This window comes from Eretmochelys imbricata, chromosome 3 (genome assembly GCF_965152235.1).
Source record: "Eretmochelys imbricata isolate rEreImb1 chromosome 3, rEreImb1.hap1, whole genome shotgun sequence".
Taxonomy (NCBI): Eukaryota; Metazoa; Chordata; order Testudines; family Cheloniidae; genus Eretmochelys; species Eretmochelys imbricata.
Genome location: NC_135574.1, coordinates 96514910 through 96536036, shown reverse-complemented (window position 1 = coordinate 96536036; position 21127 = coordinate 96514910). Strand labels below are relative to the sequence as shown.

Here is a 21127-nt window from a genome sequence, read left to right as displayed (position 1 = left end):
TTGTGACATGTTTATCTTCACCTTGTCACAGCTCTGCCGAGTGATGGAACAGGTTCTGAATGGCTTATTCTCTCTGCAGAAACTAGTGTCAACACTGCTCTAGATTTCAGAGTTGGCAAAACTTGCCCAAAGGTGATATGGAAGAGCAATAAGTCTCAAATGACATTTCAATTCTCATGTCATGCTTTCAGCAGGAGTGCCACCAATAAGGTTAAGTTAAAAATAAAAACCAATTTAGGAGACTGTTCAGAAAATTATTTTGCTTCGATCAGTGCGATGGGCTTGTAAGGTAGAAGAGGAACCGATTGTAGACATTCACTGGAGTATTAAGAACTGTTTACCTATTTTAGTTGCAATGTTTGTGGTGTTCGGAGGATACTGCAGCTCAGCAGATGAATTCATCTTTCTTGACATTAGCACTCACAGACATGCAGTGTTTTCTTTGGAAAACCCATTGTGCCTGTCTTTTTTTGGTGAGGAAGATCTTGAAGACAAGCTTTGAAGATAACCACTATAATAAAGGATTAATTTTCCTAGTCTCCTGAGTCTTGACCTGTTTGCTCTAGTTCTACACAAAACATAAGAGTAAAGAGAGTCTCCCATACTGATCACAGGTTTGAATGATTGAAACCAATGGTGCAGATTACAGCTTTTCAACTTTTCCCTGGAGCCAGTGGTTATTCAGTGGCCAGAAATATTTAAGTTACTTTCATCAAAAAATTAGTTTGCGTGTTGCTTGTGTGATTCAGTTTACATGACTTAAAAATGTGCAATATGGTGTGCATGTTTACATCATAGACCAGCATGAACTCCTTTGCTAAATTACAGATCAGTCATTCATTCTTTCACCTATGCTTAGAACAGTCACAAGGGTCATCCATTCCTCCCCGTTAGAAGATTTGTACACATTGTAATTCTATTAGGTACTTTTGGACAAGTTTCTATAAAGCTGCTACTTTTAATGTTTACATTGCTAACATTTTGGTGAAAATTAACTACATGAACATTAAAAGATACTACAATACAGCCAATATAAAAGGGCTTGTTTTATGCTTCTTTACAACTATGAAAGGTTTGGTTGCTCCAGTCTCTTGGCACAGAGAAAATTCTAATGGATAATGCCACCGTTAGCTGGTTATGGTCAATCCCAGAGAGGAAGGATGATGTAGTGTTCTGGGCACTAGCATGGACCTTGGAAGACCTTCAACCCTCGCTCCACCACAGATGTCCTGCCTGGCCTTGGACAAACCCTATGCCTCAGTTCCCCAGCTATAAACTGGGGATACCTACCTACCTCACAGGGATATTGTGAGAATAAATACATTAAAGAATGTGAGATGCTCAGATACCATGGTAAGAGGGGCCATATGTATCTAATATACATAGGTAAGCCCCCTGAAGTGCTAGAGGGCAAGGAGCCCTCTGCCACCATTGACTAGGGAAAGTATGGCTGCAGAGAGAGCTTCATTTGCAAAAGTGACACTTTGGGAGCCATCATAACTGAACACAAACTCAGGATTGGTTGGGCCAGACCCAGTGAGTTAGGTCCCTATTTACTTTCATTGGGATTTAGGCATCTAACCTGCTTAGGGTGTTATGCATATCCTCCTAGGTACCCATCTGCATTTTAGGCATCTAAATTTCTGTGAAAATCTGTCCCTTAAAAAATTGTGGTTTAAAATTCTAAAAACCACAAAATGTTGTATGTGATTAAAAGAAAAACCCTGAAATTTTAGAAGTATCACTTAAGGAAACACAAACATACCAGATCCCCATGAACCAAAAGTGTATAAAGTATCATGGGAAACAGTGCACCGCTGTAGTCCTGGGAGGTGACAGCATTTGTGAACTAAATGGACAGCTATCTTTTGTTAGGTATACATTTCAAAAGGACACGTGATTCTCGTAGGTGGATGAAGGAAGAATCAAAGGGAAGATTACAAATTCTTCCCTCTATTATTCTTGTAGAGTCAAATGAATTTAAAATTCTTCATATTAAACTAAAATGATATAAGTAGAAAAGGCCTAGATATTTTCTTTTAAATTTCACTGCTTTGTCATGTAGTTAGGTTCAAGCCCTCAATACTATTACTTGTCAATTAGAGTCTTATCTTGGACAAAGGACATCCAATATTGTCTTAAAGCTAAGTACTGTTCTCTGGTGGAATGGGAGTCATGCATGCACAACTGAATACCCTTAGTGTTTCGTGCTATATGTTCTTGTATCCTAATATGGCAATCTAGGTGTTACAATTAGATAGAAAGGTAAGGCAGCATATTATGGCACATTTTCCATATTGGAACCAGTGGACTTCAGCCAAATCAACATGTATTAATCTTTTATTTTTCTAAGGTTGTTAAACAATGTAGCTTTTAAAAAGCATGTACAGATGGGAAAGTGTTATGAAGTACTAAATGCCAAATTTAGACCTCATTATAGCCTAATAATGTAAACACAGGGGCTGTGGCAGGTGTAACCAAAGACATAATCTGGAAATAATGGGGTTGCACAGGTCTCATTGAGCGTACAATTTAGCCTGAAAAGTTCTTACAACTGGTGATGAACCATGAGATGGAAATAACCTAGCTGGACTGTCAGAGTCCAGGGGAGGTTGCAGAGCAAGCAGTTAAGGGAAAAAAATATTTTAACTTGCAAACCGAGCACATTTGATAAGGAAATCGGTGAGACAGTGACAACTATGGAGCCCCACTATGTTGAATCTCGACTGAGTTTCCTCTCTCCTGAAGTCATTGATTGCCCTCAGCCCCCGCCTTCCCCTTTTTGTCTCCACAGTGCTACCCCCTACCTCAATACACCATGGGTGGGGATGGGAAGGGGGTCAGGCTCTCTATTTCCCAGTCCCTTTAGAGTCACTGGGCCAGGCAAGGAATGGAATCAGGCATCTTCCTCCAGGCTTCTCAACAGCCAGAGGAAAAAAACCCACCAGTAGTGGCCAGGAGAGACTCTTTCTTACACACATATGTCCAGCTGGAAGAGGGTGTGCCAGGGAGCTGGAAAAGTGTTGCAAGGAGTCCATCTCCAGGTACAGGTTAGGCAGCTCTTTGCTGCATTTGGTGCTAGCAGTGGAAGCCTGAAGACAAAGGATATAGCCTCCTATAAAGTTCCACCTGGAATGCTGAGGAGTCTCACACCAAGGTCTATTTCCTTTGCAAGTATCCAAGCTTCTCAACTGCCACATTTGTGAGCTGCTTTTATCTTTAATCCTTCTTGTGCTCGCACACAGAACTCTAAGCAGCTCAGGAATTCTGGCTGAGCAGCTTGCAGTTCCTGCCCCTGTCTGAGGAGCTGCTCTCCTACCTTCCTGAACATGCTTTTGTGCTCTGAGCAGCTGCAGAGCAGGGGATCCTTGCACAGGCACCCAGAGCAGCAGCCTTTCCCTTCCAACCCTATTACAAGTGCACTAAGGTAGGGGAGGAATCTGCCTGGGCCAGGGTGCTGTGCCATCCCATCCCATCCCATCCCAGGGAATAAAAGGCCCTTTCTCTGACAGAACAAGGGTCTGTGGGTGTTCGTCACAGGCAGGACTTGCCGAGATTTACAGTAATGAGTTTTCCCTGACTCACTCCTAGAGGACACTCAGCGTGGATAAGGAAAGCTGAAGAGAAACACACTGAGCAGGGTCCTAACAAGCTTGAAAGCTTTCCTAAAAGCTCCCTTAGAGGGAAGGGGAAATGATGTAGGCAACTTGCCGGAAGTTGGTCTGCCCAACTGAAAGAAACTAACTTAATTACTGGTCACAGTAGGAGTACTTACAGCGGCTAACTCCAGAGGCAGAAAACCTGGACAGTAAGGGGAGCAGGCAACAAAGCATCAGCTACCCCTGGAACTGCTGGAGGGAGCTAGGTACCCAACAGTCAGGACTGGTGAAGATCCTGTGGCTTAAAGAAAACACAATCCTAAAACCTCAGAGTTGCCACATTAAGAGGATCATTTTCAGAGTAGAACCAGGCTTTAAAATGCAGCTTCCATATTCACGCACACAGTAGTTGGCACAAGGTATAAAAACACCTTCCAGCATTACACAAGTTAAATCAGCACCTCACCGTGCAAATCAGCACCTCACCGCCTGCAAAAGTGGGCTAAGCAGAAGATTAAGGCTGTCCCTGTTTTTGTAGTCCATGATCTTTCCACACATAGTTGGAATTCCCAAGCCCATGGAAAAGACAGAGCTAACAACTGTGTGATTACAAAGTTATATTTTGCTTATTTATTTTCCCTCTGAAGATAAGAACAGTTGATGTCACGGTTGTGGGGCCTCAGCAATCCACTGCCAGGATTTGTTGTTTGAGGCTTTCAACTATCCAGTTTAATCCAAATTAGTAGGAGCTTCAGAACAGGATTTTGGCAACGTCACAGCTAGAAAGATTTTTGTCATTAATTCTGCCAAGTATATAAGAAAATACAAAAAAGGGGGGTGGGGAGAATAAAGATTCTTGGCACAAGTGTTTTCTTTTTAAATAAAAAAAACAAATGAAAATCCAGATTTAATTAAGGAATGTTCCATATTTTTGCCTACCCCATAATTATTATGAAATGGCACAAAAAATCTATTAGATGGTTATATAATTTAATTTAAAAAGGGGGAAATTTTCTAAATTTTAAAGAGAAGGAAAAATAGTTTGAGTTTTTTTCCCCCAGTTCCCTTCCCTTAACAGTGATGTAGGTCATTTCTGGCAGGTCATTTCCTGCAGCAAACAGAAGTAGTTTATCAAGTTCAAACTGTGGCTTGTTAGGATTGCTTCACAGAACTCCACTATTCGGAAACAAAACAACCATACAGAACTCCTAGAGTAGATAAAAACCCAATCAACTCTGTGTGGAGCTATCATTCAGGCAGACTCAACTGACCTACAAGTAGGCTTGGCAGATTTCCATTTTTTAAATAATTTCAATGGATAATAGTTATGTTTAACATAAGATCATAAGAATGGCCATACTGGGTCAGACCAAAGGTCCATCTAGCCCAGTATCCTGTCTTCCGGCACTGGACAATGCCAGGTACCCCAGAGGGAATGAACAGAACAGGTAATCATCAAGTGATCCATCCCTCGTCACCCATTCCCAGCTTCTGGCAAACAGAGGCCAGGGACACCATCCCTGCCCATCCTAGCTCATAGCAGTTAAGCATTTTTCTATACTTATTAATTGAAATGTTGACAGTTGCACAAAATTATGGGTTTTAAGCTTTTTTTTCTGATTAATACTATTTTCAGGTATGGGAAATTGTGGGGAGGAGGTAGGACAATGGGAGAGGGGTTAGACAATTATTTAATGACAGTAGACATTGATCAAAAAATTAAAGCTTTATAGCCATTACAACACAAATTGTCAACATTACATGTCAAAATATACAAACTAAATAGCCTTAAATCAGTTTTCAAGCAGCATATTTCTTATTGTACCTATCTGTACATTTCAATTAGCATCAATGGAAATATTTTTTCATCAGTGTGTGTCTCTATGGCAAAAACTGATGTTTATCAACATTTATTGATAAAAAAAATCTAATCCTTCCAAGCCTATCTACAAGCCATTGTCATTATCAACTGCTTTAAGTGACATGGCTGACCAGATCCATTGTGTTAATAAACAGAAATGATCTACTTTCAAATAATTAATAGCAAGTAACTTTAATGCACCATCAATTTCACCAGCAGCTCTCCTTAACATGTGTCACCTTGCATCCTCATTGGCCAGTCATACACCTGTCCTTCTGAGACCTGTGAAAAGGAAAGATTTGAAAGGTAACACAATGCTCCGAGGCTCTTGAAATTACAGTGTTGAATTTCAGAGGTACTGGTTCAGTTCCCCCTAGGGACAGGGATTGTTTAATACAAACGTCTTCTCCCTCTTTAAAAACACACGCACAAATTCCTTCATTTTACAAACTACATTCTAGAATAAACTAGGAGAGCAAGAGAGCAGGAACCAATTCAGGGAAGTATCTCCCCAAGCCTGTGGACATAGTAAGAAATAAATGTAACAAGACCCAGTGACCCAAGGAGAAGGGTTTGTGTTGGGTTTTTTTTTTTTTTTTTTTTGGGGGGGGGATTTCTACCCTCTATTCCGAAACATGCAATAGCTACTTCCAATGGCAATAGGGACTAGAGAAGGCTGAAGTTTTTCCAAATTGAGTTTGAGAATTTCTTTTTAATTTGATCCCCCTTCCCCCCCAATTTCATCTTTTTTTTTGTTTGTTTGTTTTTAAGTCTGGCAGTAGGGGTAGGGTGAGAGGTTGACCAGCTGTAGAACTTGTCTAATATTACTGCCGGTTTTGAACAGCCACTACTTTCAAAAACATCCTGCAATCTTTTTATTTTTATCAGCTGTAGTAGGGATATAAGTGGGTATCCTACATGGTAGAGATCATGATGTTAGCTCTGACTGTGTGTATCCACAGTCTGTGCCTTATTACCATATAGACCATATTGTACTTATCTAGCACCTCTCACCTCAGGATCTCAAGGCTTCTTTACAGACATTAAGCCCTTACACACCCCAATGAAGTAGGCACTAAACCCAAATTACATATGAGTAAACTGGGGCCAGAGAAGTGACTTTGCTCGAGATCACACTAGTTCCTGTCAGAGATAGAAACAGAACTCAATACAGGAGACTGCATAAATATGGACATCTAAATGCCCTTCCAAATTACTTGGAATTACCCAAGTAATTCTCAAAAAGACGGAGTCTAACAAATTTATTTGAGCATAAGCTTTCGTGAGCTACAGGTCACTTCATCGGATGCATTCAGTGGAAAATTCTTTAGATGTACGCAAAGGTTATTTTGACCTTTGCTAAGAATCTGTAGTCACTCAAACCCACTAACCAAAGTATTTTCATAGCTGAATGAATACATCCCATGCTGAATTTATCCACCATATTTATTTCACAAATCCATCCAGTAGATGATGATAATAGGAATTGCAGATGCCTTTTGTTCCTTTTGATACTAATATTTATAGGCTTAATCCTGCTCCCAATGAAGTCAATAGCAAAAACTCCATTCTCTTCAGTGGGAACAGCATCTGGCCCCAGGTTTGCAGTGAATCTCAAAACAGAATGATGAGGAATTTGCTAAGAGCAGTTACCCTGGCACTGGGTAGCTGCCCTATTCTATTCAGAGAAAAAAAAACCTATTCTGGGGCAGAAGTACTACACTGATGGGAAGATTATGATTGGTGTTCCTGTTCATTTGTCCTCAACTGTGCATTAATGGACGTGTGCTTGCATTGCGACTGATACATTCCCACAGAAGTGAGGTATCAGTCCCACTAAAATACATATTTCTTAATGAAAACCAGAGATATGTTTAAGTAACTCTAAGGTTTGGACATACACGAACAACAACCAGTGTCACGCTGTCAGGAGTGGCTCACGACCATGAGTGCCTACTTCAGGGCAGACTGTCAAAAACAGGGCAGACACCCCAAACTGGTGGTGTGTTCTTTAATTAGATTTCACCAAGCCAGTAACAAATGTGAACTCCTTGATCATTATGAGAGTCTTACTAGGAAGCCATAGACAGTTCCCTTAGACTCTCCAATCTATCTTGCCAGCCAAACTAGATTTAGTGATAAATGGTCACGTACACCAAAAATCATACCACATTCAGGTTGCTTCCAGTCCCAAGAGACCAAACATGCACCCCAAATCAACTGGTATCCTTGATCTTACATCAAAGACAATGCCTGTAGCCAATACTGTAATAAACTATCTAAAGGTTTATTAACAAGGAAAAAGGAATAAGAGTTATTTACAGATTAAAGCCAGCAAACATACACACACACACAGAGTTACCATCTAAACCCTAAGAGCGAAAGAATTGTAGTGATCTGTCAATTCAAAAAGTGTCTTTCACGGTGGATTTAGGAGGCAGCCTCTGAGGATCTCTGGCTTCAGTTTACCGTCTCTGGTCCTTCAAAGTTCAAACAGCCAAGAAAATGGAAAAATTTCTTGTGGCTTTGCTTTGCTTCATTTCCTTCATTCATTTTCAAAGCGCACAGGATGAGCTTCCCTGCATGTAGCATTTCCAGGTACAATAGAGCCGTTAACCAATCCTTTGTTTTGTGAAGTTCCTTGATGGTTCATCTGATTTTGATAGTCCTTCTAGATGCGGGGAAGGGGGGACGATTTCCATGCCTCAGTTCACAAGTTCAGAGCAGTTTCAAAGTTATAAAGCAAGAAACATACATTATTTCTTATAGCAGGGAATACAGACATTACAAGTGAGAATAATGCATGCAGCAATTTACAGGCATTTCACAAAGGCTAAAGACTAAATCCATTCTTATAAGACTCATACTTGTTTTGAGTAAAACTAATATACAGGTGAACTGGTCTGGTCTCCAGCTATAAATTTGTCGGTTCTTAGTTAATGTCTGCAGCCTGGGCAAGAACTGGCACCTGGCCTGCCAGCATCACAGCCAGATCCATCTGAAGTATGGCAGACAGGCAACTCAGAGCCGAACACCTACAATGGAGGAGGAAGAGGAGAGAGGTGGTGCTCACATCACATAGACCCAAAGCTGAAGTTAGCTCAGGCCACAAATGCCCTGTATAGGGGAAATGCTCAGCCCTGCTGTGGTTGGTTACAGTTAGAGCTGAGGACCACAAAAAATACCCCCAAAGTTGTTTGCTTCAAACCAAAATGGAATTTTTTTTTCCAGTTTCATTTCATTTGGGGCCAGTTTTGGATTTTTCACCCTTTTTTCTTTTTGGCTTCCAAGTGCCCCAAGTCTCATTCTCAGATTTGCTCCCATGACATGTTTACTGTCTCCACCTTCCTAAACTCCCCAGTACTCACTCCCTCTCCCTAAAGTGCCCATCTTACGTCTTTTACAAACCAGCCAACTCCCATGGACTTATCTCCAGCACAACAGTGGCAGGAAAAGGAAGAGCGGCTACAGGTGGTGTTCCTTGGCAGCAGGTCAGTTCCGTTCCTGCTAGACTAGGCTCTTACTCCTCCCCAGCTTCTGAGCTTCTCAGAAAGGAGGCAACAGCATAGCCGTGAAGGGAACTAAACCAGCTGCAGTGTGGCCCTGCTGAAAGGACATTGCTGCAGATTCCTGATGACTGAGCGCAGCAGCTGCTCACTTACTGGCAGGGGGAGGAAAGTTTGATGAGCACTACTGCATAAAAGCAATAGCCTCAGACTGAACACTTCCCCCTCCTGTCCCTCAACTGCCCTGGCAGGACCAGTGTTGTTCCTGATAAGTGGTGGGGAGGGGGCATTATGTAGGGTTTAGTATGTTCACCTGTGACACACACACACCTACACCTCTAGCTCATAATCCACAGGTTACGAAAAAGCCCTGGGCATAGAGGAAATAACCACTAGTGAGGGGGTGGGGGAGAAGAGAGACTAAGAGCAGTAAGATCTCTTTCCATAATAGCCAGTGTGGAAGCAGAAAAACAGAAAAAGAAGGATCTGGGGTAGATGTCTTAATCAATTTAAGGATAGAGTGAAAGGTAACCCTAATGATGCGAGAGTTGTAAGAGATGCTGTTTTCGCCTTGCTTTTAGTTTATAAGGATAAAATGCTGACTTAAGCAGAAACCTTAAAATAAAGTAGCGTCTCGAGGGAATTTGCATAAACAAAGAATAATCGTTAGCCGTTGATGTATGTAACAGGAAAGTATAAATACTTGTCTTACACTGCTTGTAGGGGGAGGAACTGCCTAAGGTCAGGGGACCACCTGTCCGACTGCAGCTTCCCTTTCAATTGCTCGTAGTAAACGGTCTCTGACTTGTTGCTAACAAACACAGAGCAAGAACTTGTTTTCCTCCACACCAGCACTTACTAGTTCTCTGTACAGGTCCATTCTGTGAGGATGTTGGCCCTTCTCTTAAAGCAATGTTTCTCAACTTATTCAGATTGGTTACCCCTTATTCAAAGACAAAAGTTTTCACAATTCCCTTACATTTACTATAGGAGACTAATAAAGGTGTATCAATGATAAGGCAGGAAACTAACTAACTGGAATCTGAGGAAGAGAGATGGGATAGAGTCAGCTTGGGTGGAGGATGTCAAAAACCTCTGCTATTAATGGCTGATTCCTCCGAGGAAGGACAATCCATCCATCTATAATGGAGAGGAGACCCCAGTCCACAAAACTTGAAAGGATCCTTCATTACAGAAAGCATGGCAGCTGCATCACAGCATTCACTCCGTCAAAACAGCAGCATCCATACATTGGGTACATAATTGGAGAGTCTGCTACAGGGATGTCAGATAAGGAAAAAAATTGACCAAAGAGCTTAGACAATTGAGGCTGCTCCTAAGAGACAACAGTTGGTAGAGAGATGCTTCTTTAGCTGACTTTTTAAATTTTGTACTATTCTGAAACAGTGGATGTAACACCAGGGCCAAAATTCCACTTGTACTTTCAGTTGGAATGTGGTACTCTTCAGTTACTTAACGTGATGTGTGAACTGCTTGCCTCATTTCAGGGCAGCTGCACCTGTACTTCCCCTCAGTGGCCCAGCAAGGGCCCCCACTCTCAGGCCTCCAGCTCCCCAGCCATTGCTTTCTCGGGTAGAGCCCCCATCTCACCCTTCTCCCAGCGTATTGCCAGGCTGCACAGTTCCCTTCACTGTGTTATTCCCAGCAGGACAGCCTGCCCAAGGTGTAATTGCTACAGTAATAAGTTACCACACAGTTTTCTCTGCAAGCCGACTTTATGTTGAAGGTAAAAGCACTACAGAGAAAAACCATGTTAAAAACAACAGAAGAACCTACGTACATGCTCATAAACTTACCGGACACCACCCTAACTCTAATATGGGGCTGCTCTCTGGCAGAAGGAGTCCTTCAACACCCCACCCACAGGGTTTCCTTTGCGGTAACAAGTTCATCATAGCTTCTGCTCAGAACAGGCACCCAATGTTAGATGGTGACACAGGTGCTGGAACCACCTTAAAACCAGGTTATTAATCCAAAAATCATCTTTTTCTGTTAGTCCCTGGAGAATTCAATCTGAATTAGTATATGAAAACTTCTCCAGGCAGATGGCTTTAAAGGGCTGATAGAGAAAGTACCCCCTTCCAGTAGAGAAGGCACATACTATGTAACTATAACAACTGCATTTTAAATACAGTGTACCCCGAAGGTATTAACCCTAATTCAATAAGGTCTGACTTAACTCTTCATTGAGTTACCTTAATTCCACAAAATTTCCTCATGATATTACCAGTCTGTCATACGCTAAATGGATGCTACAGGTCATTCTTGAGGTAGAAGCATTTTGGGACAAGTGGAGGAGACACTAAAAGCGCTCTCTCGCATATATGGGGCCTGATTCTCCACTGCCTCATATCTTGTACAGCTATTTATCATGTCTGCCCAGTGTAACTTTCATCATGAAGATAGCAGTAAGTTCTAAATGCATCAGATCATTTAGACCAGCAAATACATCACAGTATCTACCTATGAAGAGGAAACACTAAGTTATTTAAATTTTAAAATAAAGACTAAATACCAAATGTTGTTGCTAAAATTAAAGCCATTTTAATTACTTAAAGACAACTTTTCAAAGCAGTAAATTTTTGGTGCAATACTTTAAAATGGCCACCTCAAATTTTGTTTAAAAAAAAAACTTCTAGACAAGTTTTTTTTTTTTTTTTTTTTTTTTAACACTACTAGTTCAGCTGTTATGCCACACTTTGAGACTTTGAAACACAGTAGTTTATAATGGAAACACTGAAAATAAATCACTACTTTAGAAATTACCCAAACACCAAAAATTATATGTAGAAGATTAGACAAAATTGTCATTGAAAATGTGACCTCTCCCTGCTGGAACTTAGCCTATGTTATACTACAGTTTATGTCAGTATAACTTATGTTGCTCCGGGCGGGGGTCGGGGGGGGGGCATTGCTGGTGAATAAATCACCCCCTGTACAACGCAAGTTACACCAATTAAAGTGCCGGCATGGACAGCACTATGTCGGTGAGAGAGCTTCTCCCGCCAACATAGCTACCGCTGCTCATGGAGCGCAGGGCTGGAGTAGTTAAGCTGACAGGAGAGCTCTGTTGGAGCTACATTAGACAGCTCACAGCCATGTAGCTACATTGTCACAGCTGCGCTGATGTAAACTCTCCAGTGTAGCCGTGCCCTCAGAGTCAAACACAAGGGAAGGTGAAATAAGTCAATGAACCAAAGAGATGCAGATTCTTGCCTGCCTAAGTATCACTGGCTTTTTGGAGGTCACCACTATATGCAGACTATTCTATGACCACAACAGCTTGCAGTAAATTAAGAAATGGGGCTCTATCTACCTGGAACAAATAGATACATTCACCAATGCCCTGCTGAGGTATATTTGACCACCAAAAGCAAGTAAAGCCATTAATATCCTCCATTAATGTGTCTAGTAGTTTTCAAGCAAGATATTTTCACGATGGATAGAATGCAGGTCCAGCAAAGTTTTCCCGTTAAGAAACACAACTTCGGTTTCAAAGAGCTGATCAGACTTAATACCATTAAGAAACCATTACCAAATCTTTTGTTGTTCTTACTGCTTTAACTATCAGTTTCTGAATCAAAAATTGCAGACAGTTGGCTTGACCAGCAGTCAAAGTTTAGGAATGCAACAGCAAATCCAAGGTACAGACGAACTTCGGATGTGGACAGGCTTTATGGGGTTTAATAGCCTCTCCAAGCTTGTCAAGTCCTCAGTTCCTAGAGGCTGTTTTTTTGTTTTGTTTTTTAAACATAGCTGGCCTAGTACATGGCAGTAAGAATTCACATGAGAATCTGTTGCATGCAACACAATTTTAAAAAGTCACAACAAGCTCTGTTGGTTTTTATTGTGTATCAGTTACAAAAAAACAAAACAAATGAAAGCAATATTCCTAATGAGCAAACCTTGATCTCTAGTACGTGTTTCTAAAGCATCCAGATGTTCACAGTTTAAGAAGCCAAACAATACTACTATTTTCTGTAAAAGTTAGTGGTAAAAGAATAATAATAATGGTTTTAGTCAATCATCATTAGTACTTGAAAGTACTAATATAAATTAAATAAGGCTCAAAAAACTTGTACAATAAATCTGCTATAAACAAAGCTAATTAAAAAGAACTGTTCTTAACCTATGTTGTGGTTTTCATTGTGACTTTTTTAAAATTAAAAACAGTATTTGCTTTCTGAAGCATCCAGATGTCTTTACAAAGAAATACAATCTTCATACTTTCCTCATTTTTAATCTGTTCATTTTATTTTTTCTTTACTTCTGGTTGTCTTTTTCTTCCTTGGCAATCCTCTTTGTCACACCACTGAAATACTTCTCACGGAAGGAATTGTGACCCTTGTATAGCAAAGACTGATAATCCAACAAGTGAGAATACTGGTCTTTGTCCTGTATAGCATTAAAAGTACAGAGGTTAGTCCCAAAAGCTCATTCAAAAAATGGCAAATGAAGGTAAATATAGTCAACAAAAAGTCATTGAGTTTTTTGGTTTTTTTTAAAATAGTCCAAAGATAACTCAAGTTTCAATCAGAATTTACAGGAACGTTTATAGTCTTCTCCAAATTTCAATATTAAATAGAATTGAGAAATAATTTGCAATGAACAATTGATGTGAGTTTGCAGATATTCTTGGAACAGAAAAGCTAATAGATCATTTCAAGTGTATTCATTATTCAAATCTTCTTGCCCTTTTCCATTCTGTGCATCAATCTTGAACAGTTTGCTGTGAGTATTTGATACCCGATATTTGAAAAGTGAGCCATGCTGTTTGATTGCAATTTCTCAGATCGAAACAGCAGCATGCAGCTGTCTCCTGACTGGAGACGTTGGCAGGCACTTTCACCATGATGATTACTCAGGCAGCAATTTAAAGTTTGGTTTCTGGAAATGTTGCTACCAGTAACACTTAATCACACAAATATTTGTGAAAGCAAACACAAAAGAGGCACAAGAATGGCCAGAATGAATTCACAGAAAAATTACAGATATTGGTGGAAGGGTGGTTGGGCTTTTTGTTTTGTTTTCTGCAGTGTTCACTCAACTATAATGTTAACATTTTGACTGATATCCTTAAAAATTATATACATCTTATGTTATGTTAGCCAAGAATATAGTTTCTTAAGTTGGCATATACATACACATACATATATACAAAATCTCTTGGCCTTAAAAGCCACTAAATGGCTAAAATGACATTTAATTTAACGTGCGCGCACACACAAATGAAAAGAAATGTCATTTTAGCCATTTACTGGCTTTTAAGGCCAAGAGATTTTGTTCAAAATGCACATAATTAAGTTTCAAAATGCCTGTCAAATCTATATTATACATTAAAACACATCAACTTTGCTTGGGAATAAACTTGCTGGCTACTTTACACTAACCATAAATGTTAGACTGCCATTAAATTGATCATGCTTCCAGCAAGGCTTGAATTAGTCAAAGAAACCTCAACAAAACAAGAAAATAGTCCAGGAAAGTGTTTCTTCTGTATATACATATGAGGTTTGCTATTGTACTTTACTTTAAAGCAAAGCAGCAAGTTATTCAGTTTATAATTTTCAGTAGAGGTTTATCCCCCCCCCCCCCCACTGCTTTGAAATTAGGGTTTCTCAAGATGATTTTGTCACATAAATGCAAACAGTAAGATGAAAATAATTTAAGGCAACATTTACACTCAACACAATAAAGTCTCCAATCCTTAGTCAATACCATGTGGAGACCATGATGTAGTGGACATTTGTTTTTATTAATATTAAATACCTTGATAGTAATGTGGAACATTTTTCAACACTAGATTGTAAGAAGGTTAAAATAGTCAAATTCAAAGAAGCTTCCCCCATTATGCAAATCTTTTAGGTTCTAAGCCTATAACGCAATCTACACAATTGGAACTTTGTGACTGCAAGGAATCCCATTGGCTTCAGAGTGCATGACACTTAGAAAAACTACAATGCATATTTTAAAAGACAAACTAAGATCTGTAATGCTAGTTTGTGTGTACGGGTACAACTACCCTAGTCTACTAGACACAGTTAAATATATTCCTGTATACGTGCCTATAGTTTGTCTCTACCAGTAAATTCCATTAGCTCAGGCTACCAAAACCAAAAGGTATCTAAGGAAATGTAATATGAAAACACACAAATAGAGCAGCATTAAACTCCAGGTGCTAACAAGTCTATTTAAATACAGAGAAGAGAGAGAGAGTAGGAGAAAGATGACATGGGTAAATCCATAAGAGATTAAAGGAAGTAGTCAACCCATTGACCATACATTTTAATTATGGTTTGCTCTCCTCTTAAAGGAAAAAGTCAAACATTGAACTATTCTGAATCCAATAATTTACCAATCAAAATGGACATAATTCTGTAGGGAAGAACTAGAATTGGAATGATCAAAATCAAATTCATTCCTGATTTCAGATTCAGATACAGATACTAATATTTAAAACCTATTTTAACATTTCTTTTGTTTTATTAAGACACTCAATAGGCAGGTCAGTGCATTTAGGTTGTCTATTTCATTTTTACCTAGAACACCAGTGTGACACTGTAAAAAGAAAGATGACTATGTTTACACTAAGGCATCACCACTGTTCTACAACCACTGATGTTTCACCACTGTTGCACAACTGTGAAAAATCTTATATAAAGTATACCTTGTAAGGTATCATTAAAAAAGATGTAATCTGTTGAACAATGTTATCCTATTTATATGCATGTATTATCATTGTATATGAAGTTAAGACTCTTTGCTATGTGTTTGTATCTCAAACACGTTGTGTTCCTTGGTAACACCCAGAAGTCATATTTACATCAAGATGAGCCAGTCACGTGCTGATGGGCCATTAAGAAGAATCAGCTCTTCCAGTGGGCCCCTCCTTAGGATGCCTCAAAGAGCATATGAATAACAGAGGCCCAGTGACTCAATAGGGTTTGTAGGGCATATGATACCTGACTCCATATTTGAGACAGTAACTTTCCATGCACATGGACTGGGGGTATAAACTGAAGACTGTGACATCTCCTGGCCTCTTTCCTGCTCCACATCTCTGGACTATGATTTCTAACAAAGGGAAGCTTTGAACAAAGGACCAAATATCCCCAATCTTTTGGATGATCCAGAGAGACTTATTGCAAGCTAACAGATTTAACATCACTGCAATTATCCTGATCTACAAACTCTGAAATCAACTGTAATGTATAGGATTCATTTTAACCTTTTAATAACGCTCTTCTTTTTTTTATTAATAAATATTTACTTAGTTTACTAAAGATTAGAACACTAACTATGGGGCAGCCAACTTTCTAACTGCAGAAAACTGAAGAATCTTGCCCTGCCCTCTGCTCTGCCCCTTCTCCGTGGCCCCACCCTGCTCCACCCCTTCTCTGAGGCTCTGCCCTCCACTCACTCCATCCCCCCTCCCTCCATCACTCGCTCTCCCCCACCCTCACTCACTTGCTCATTTTCACAGGGGTAAGGGAGCGGGGGAGGGCCCCAGCTAGGGGTGTGGGCTCTGGGGTAGTGGTGGGGATGAGGGGATTGGGGTGCAGGAGGCGGCTCTGGACTGGGGCCAAGGGATTCAAAGTGTGGGAGGGGGCTTCAGGATGGGGAAGGTTGTTGGGGTGCGGGAGGGAGTGAGGGTGTGTGGGCTTGGGGGCGGGGATGAAGGGTTTGGAGTGCAGGGGGGCTCTGGGTTGGGGTTGAGGCTGAGAGTTTCAAAGTGTGGGAGGGGGCTCTGGGCTGGGGTAGAGGCTCTGGGTTGGGGATGCAGGCTCTGGGATGGGGCAAGGGATGAGGTGCATGGGGGGGTTCAGGGCTGGGGCAGGTGGTTGGGGCGCAGAATGGGGCTGGGGTGGGGCTCCAGGTGGGGCTGACCTCAGGCAGCTCCTGGAAAGTGGCGACATGTCCCTCTGATTTCTAGGCAGAGGAGTGGCCAGTGGGTTCCATCTGCTGCCCCCGCCTCGCAGGTGCCCCCCCCCAGCTCTCATTGGCAATGGTTCCTGGCCAATGGGAGCTGCAGAGCCAGCACTCGGGGTGATACCTGTGGGTGGGGGCAGTGCACAGGGCCCTCCTGGCCACTTCTCTGCCCAGGAGTCTGAGACACATGTAGGCCCCTTCCCAGGAGCCACACGGAGGTAGAAACGGAGCCTGCCTACCTCACTGCAGCCAACTGGACTTTTAGCAGCCCTGTCAGCTGTGCTGACCAGAGCCACCAGGGTCCCTTTTCGACCAGGCGTTCCGGTCAAAAACCAGATGCCTGGCAACCCTAAGTGTGGTATTTGGTTAGATCCTGCAGTACATATTGACCTGGGGTGAGTGTCTGGTTCACTGCAACTGGAAGAACCAAATAGATGTGATTTCTGGTTTTAATAATCATTTATCACAGAAGTCTGGTTTGTCTGGATGGTGCATGAGGGGCTAGAGTGCCTGACGAGGCTGTCAGCAGCTTCATAATAACTAGTATAGTAATTTGGAAGCACACATTTGTTACTGGCTTGGTGAAGTCTTATGATAGAATAAACCACCAGTTTGGGGTGCGTGCCCTGTTTTCTGGCAGTCTGACCTGAAATCGGCACTCTTAGCTCTGTCCCATGCTAGGCAGCATGACAACCTGTTACCTAATGACCAGCTGAATAGGTAGAATCTGAACAGTAGTGATATTTTGACTTTAGGCATATAAAATGACAAATACATGCATGATCTTTTGGAAATAATTTACTCTCTACTATTTTTGCTGGATGTTAGGTAATTACAATGAGCAGAGTATACTGGTTAACGAAAATATGCCTTTTGAATAATGGCTGAAGTCAGCAGGTCTATACAAGCTCTAATCCTGCAGGAGTATCTCTGCCAAAAGGCTCTCTCTGCCTGACAGTAGGTGTGTGGGCCACACTAGTTAATGAAATCTGCAGCACAGCAGATTTCACACAATTAAAGTGTTGGTGTCAAATCCTCTTGTACAATTGAATGGTCAGCTGCAGTTTCCAGATATTGCACCTTTTCTTCCCCTAGCTCCCACTCTTTAAGCAAAGCAACAGATTGGGGACAAAAGTTGAACTTTATCATTTGAACTACCACCTTAAAGCTCCCCTTCCTAACATTGCCTATTCCACTGCAATGACATCTTCCACCCCTCTTTTTCTGTTTTGTTCCTCAGATCTGAAATTGGAGAGGAGGGAAAAGAATAGGAAAAGTGTTGTCATTTTGTTTCCTTTGTAACCACTGCCCAAAGTTGGTATTAGAGGTAAAACATTTAACTGGTTACTCTGCACAAGCGGGTGAAGTTCCTCTAGAAGCCATTGCTTTGGGTCAGGTACTAAGAGTGGCCAACTATGAACTATAGACACTAACTTGACAAAAATCTATCACTACTATGATATCAGCTCAGGAAAGCAAGTAACTTTCTCCTTTGTTTGTAAGAGTCAGGTTTCTACCATCCTTTAGCCCACTCTCATTCTCTGATAAGGATTTCTTCCACATCATTGCTATGGACCATGATATATTTATCTTCTGCTCAATGGCACCAATTTTCAACTAAACTGCTGTTTTACATAAACGTTTACCCACATATGGCTTATGATGCATCCTACAATAAATGAAAGCCAGAAAGGCTGATGTCAAAGTGAAAGCCACCTAAGTGCTTACAACTTATTTGATCCTGCAACTTCATATTAGTTTTGCTTATACAGAATAATCTAAAAATGGTGCAATATATTTCTATCATAATAAAACAGGCAGGGGAAGAGAGAAAAGAACTGAAGTTTACAAAGAGCTTTGTTTAGTTTAACAGCTATGCAGCTATCAAATGTAATGTACAAGCTTATACTGAATCTAGTGGGCCTGAGTTCAGCCTCAGGGTAATTACTCATGTCAGTTTTTTGTTTTAAAAAATCCTCCTACCCTTATCACAGCTTCCCAATGTTCTACATCTGGAACTGGACAGTAGCTACAGAAACCTTTGTACAAATTTTAGACAGCTATAAACATCACCTAGCTGTTCAAACAGGACAAAAGGGTCAAGTCTAGCAACTGATGCTGCGAAATACAGTAGAAAAACTCAACACCAATAAAGACGCCTAGAATGACCATGTGACAAGGAGGTGCTGGAAACCTTCAGCTTTGCAAATCTGTTAACACTTCGCTCCCAAGTCTTTTCATGGGCAGTCATTTGTTCAGAATGCACTTTTCAGTCTAGTTCTTGTTCCCATCTTGACATGCAATTCGTAGGCACATTTCTCAAGTGTGGTCAACAGCACTCTCTAGAACTCTAGAGATCAGTATTTTTCGGGAGTACAGATTAAAAGTTTCAGAACAAGAACAATCACTAGCAAAATAGATATCAATTACTCTGTAAAGACACCAGACACAGAATAGAAGTGAAACAAAGTGGGAGTATATAGTCATCAAAATATTTTTCATGGTGACTCAACAAGCCCCACAAAACTAGAAGCTAGACAGTTTTATTAAAAATGTAGAATAGACAAAAGATTTTCCCCCTTCTCCCTCCAAAAAAACTAACAAAAACAGGAATTTAAAAACAAGTCAATCTTTTCAAGAATAGATATGGAGCCTCAAGAATACTTCCTATAATAATGCTGGAAATTGTTTTTGTCCCATATACATTTGTAGTTACAGTTTCCATCTGATTGTACTTCGGAATTAGAAAAATACACAGTATGCAACATAAAACTAGCTGTTTGTTTCCTCCTTCCCAGTGTCATGTAAACAGATTGCTTATGAAACTTGGAAACTAACCTGGTGCAACATCAAGTACACTTCAACTTGGCTCAACCTACAGCTAACCTAAAACAAAAGACTGAACCAATTTTACTGGACACCAACCAGATTATACACCACAAACTTCACAGATCCTGCATCTGCTGAAGAAGCAGCTGTTCATATGCTTCACCGTCAGACATACTATGGTGCTTCCACATGCATGCCAAATTCTAAGCTCTGCCTCCTCATCAGCCTGGATGAGGACAGGCTCATACCCCCTATGTGGAAAAAGCTTGCTCTAATAGCACTTACCCTGAACAAAGAATATCACTGAGACATGGGAGGTATCCACATCCAACCAAATCCCTCCCCAACCCTCGGAGAAACTACAAGAAACTAGGGACTGAGCGGCGAGGCAGCAGTTCTGCAGAAAAGGACCTAGGGGTTACAGTGGACGAGAAGCTGGATAGGAGACAACAGTGTGCCCTTGTTGCCAAGAAGGCAAACGGCATTTTGGGCTGTATAAGTAGGAGCTTTGCCAGCAGATCGAGGAACGTGATCATTCCCCTCTATTCGGCATTGCTGAGGCCTCATCTGGAATACTGTGTCCAGTTTTGGGCCCCACACTGCAAGAAGGTTGTGGAAAAATTGGGAAGAGCCCAGCAAAGGGCAACAAAAATGATTAGGGGGCTGGAGCACATGACTTATGAGGAGAGGCTGAGGGAACTGGGATTATTTAGTCTGCAGAAGAGAATAATGAGGGGGGATTTGACAGCTGCTTTCAACTACCTGAAAGGGGGTTCCAAAGAGGATGGATCTAGACTGTTCTCAGTGGTACCAGATGACAGAACAAGGAGTAATGGTCTCAACTGGCAGTGGGGGAGGTTTAGGTTGGATATTAGGAAAAACTTTTTGACTAGGAGGGTGGTGAAACACTGGAATGCGTTACCTAGGGAGGTAGCGGAATCTCCTTCCTTCAAGGTTTTTAAGGTCAGGCTTGACAAAGCCCTGGCTGGGATAATTTAGTTGGGGACTGGTCCTACTTTGAGCAGGGGGTTGGACTAGATGACCTCCTGAGGTCCCTTCCAACCCTGATATTCTATGAATCTAAAACACTTTCATGCTGTAAAGGGCCCCCTTTATAATAATGCTTTTAGGTCCTTACCAAGGGTAGCAAATACTCACCTCATATCCCTCAAACTTTACTTCTCCCCCACTTCCTTTCCTTCTTGTTCTTCCACCTTCTTGGTTTTTATTTCATACAGATTCATAAGACATTAACTAGCTATTATTAACCTGCCCCCAAAAGGGCCATAACCCATTTATTATGGGGAAGGGGCAAAGTAATTAATAACAGACACCTTGGCCCAAAGTAAGCCTCAAAATGTTTCCTTTTAAAATTTCCCACC

At 41.1% G+C, this 21127-nt stretch overlaps 1 protein-coding gene across 6 annotated transcripts in view; it reads right to left on the bottom strand.

Annotated features, from left to right (window-relative positions):
* Positions 1-5354: 5354 nt before the first annotated feature.
* TRMT11 (tRNA methyltransferase 11) overlaps positions 5355-21127 on the bottom strand; it is a 66231-nt gene continuing 50458 nt past the window's right edge. For 4 of the 6 annotated variants that reach the window (XM_077813020.1, XM_077813019.1, XM_077813022.1 and 1 more), the window contains one exon: positions 5355-13382. In XM_077813020.1, the coding sequence (XP_077669146.1) occupies positions 13251-13382 (132 nt within the window). In that variant the 3' untranslated portion in view covers positions 5355-13250. The remainder of the gene's footprint in view (positions 13383-21127) is intronic. The other 2 variants (XR_013345627.1, XR_013345628.1) reach the window with 1 other exon arrangement.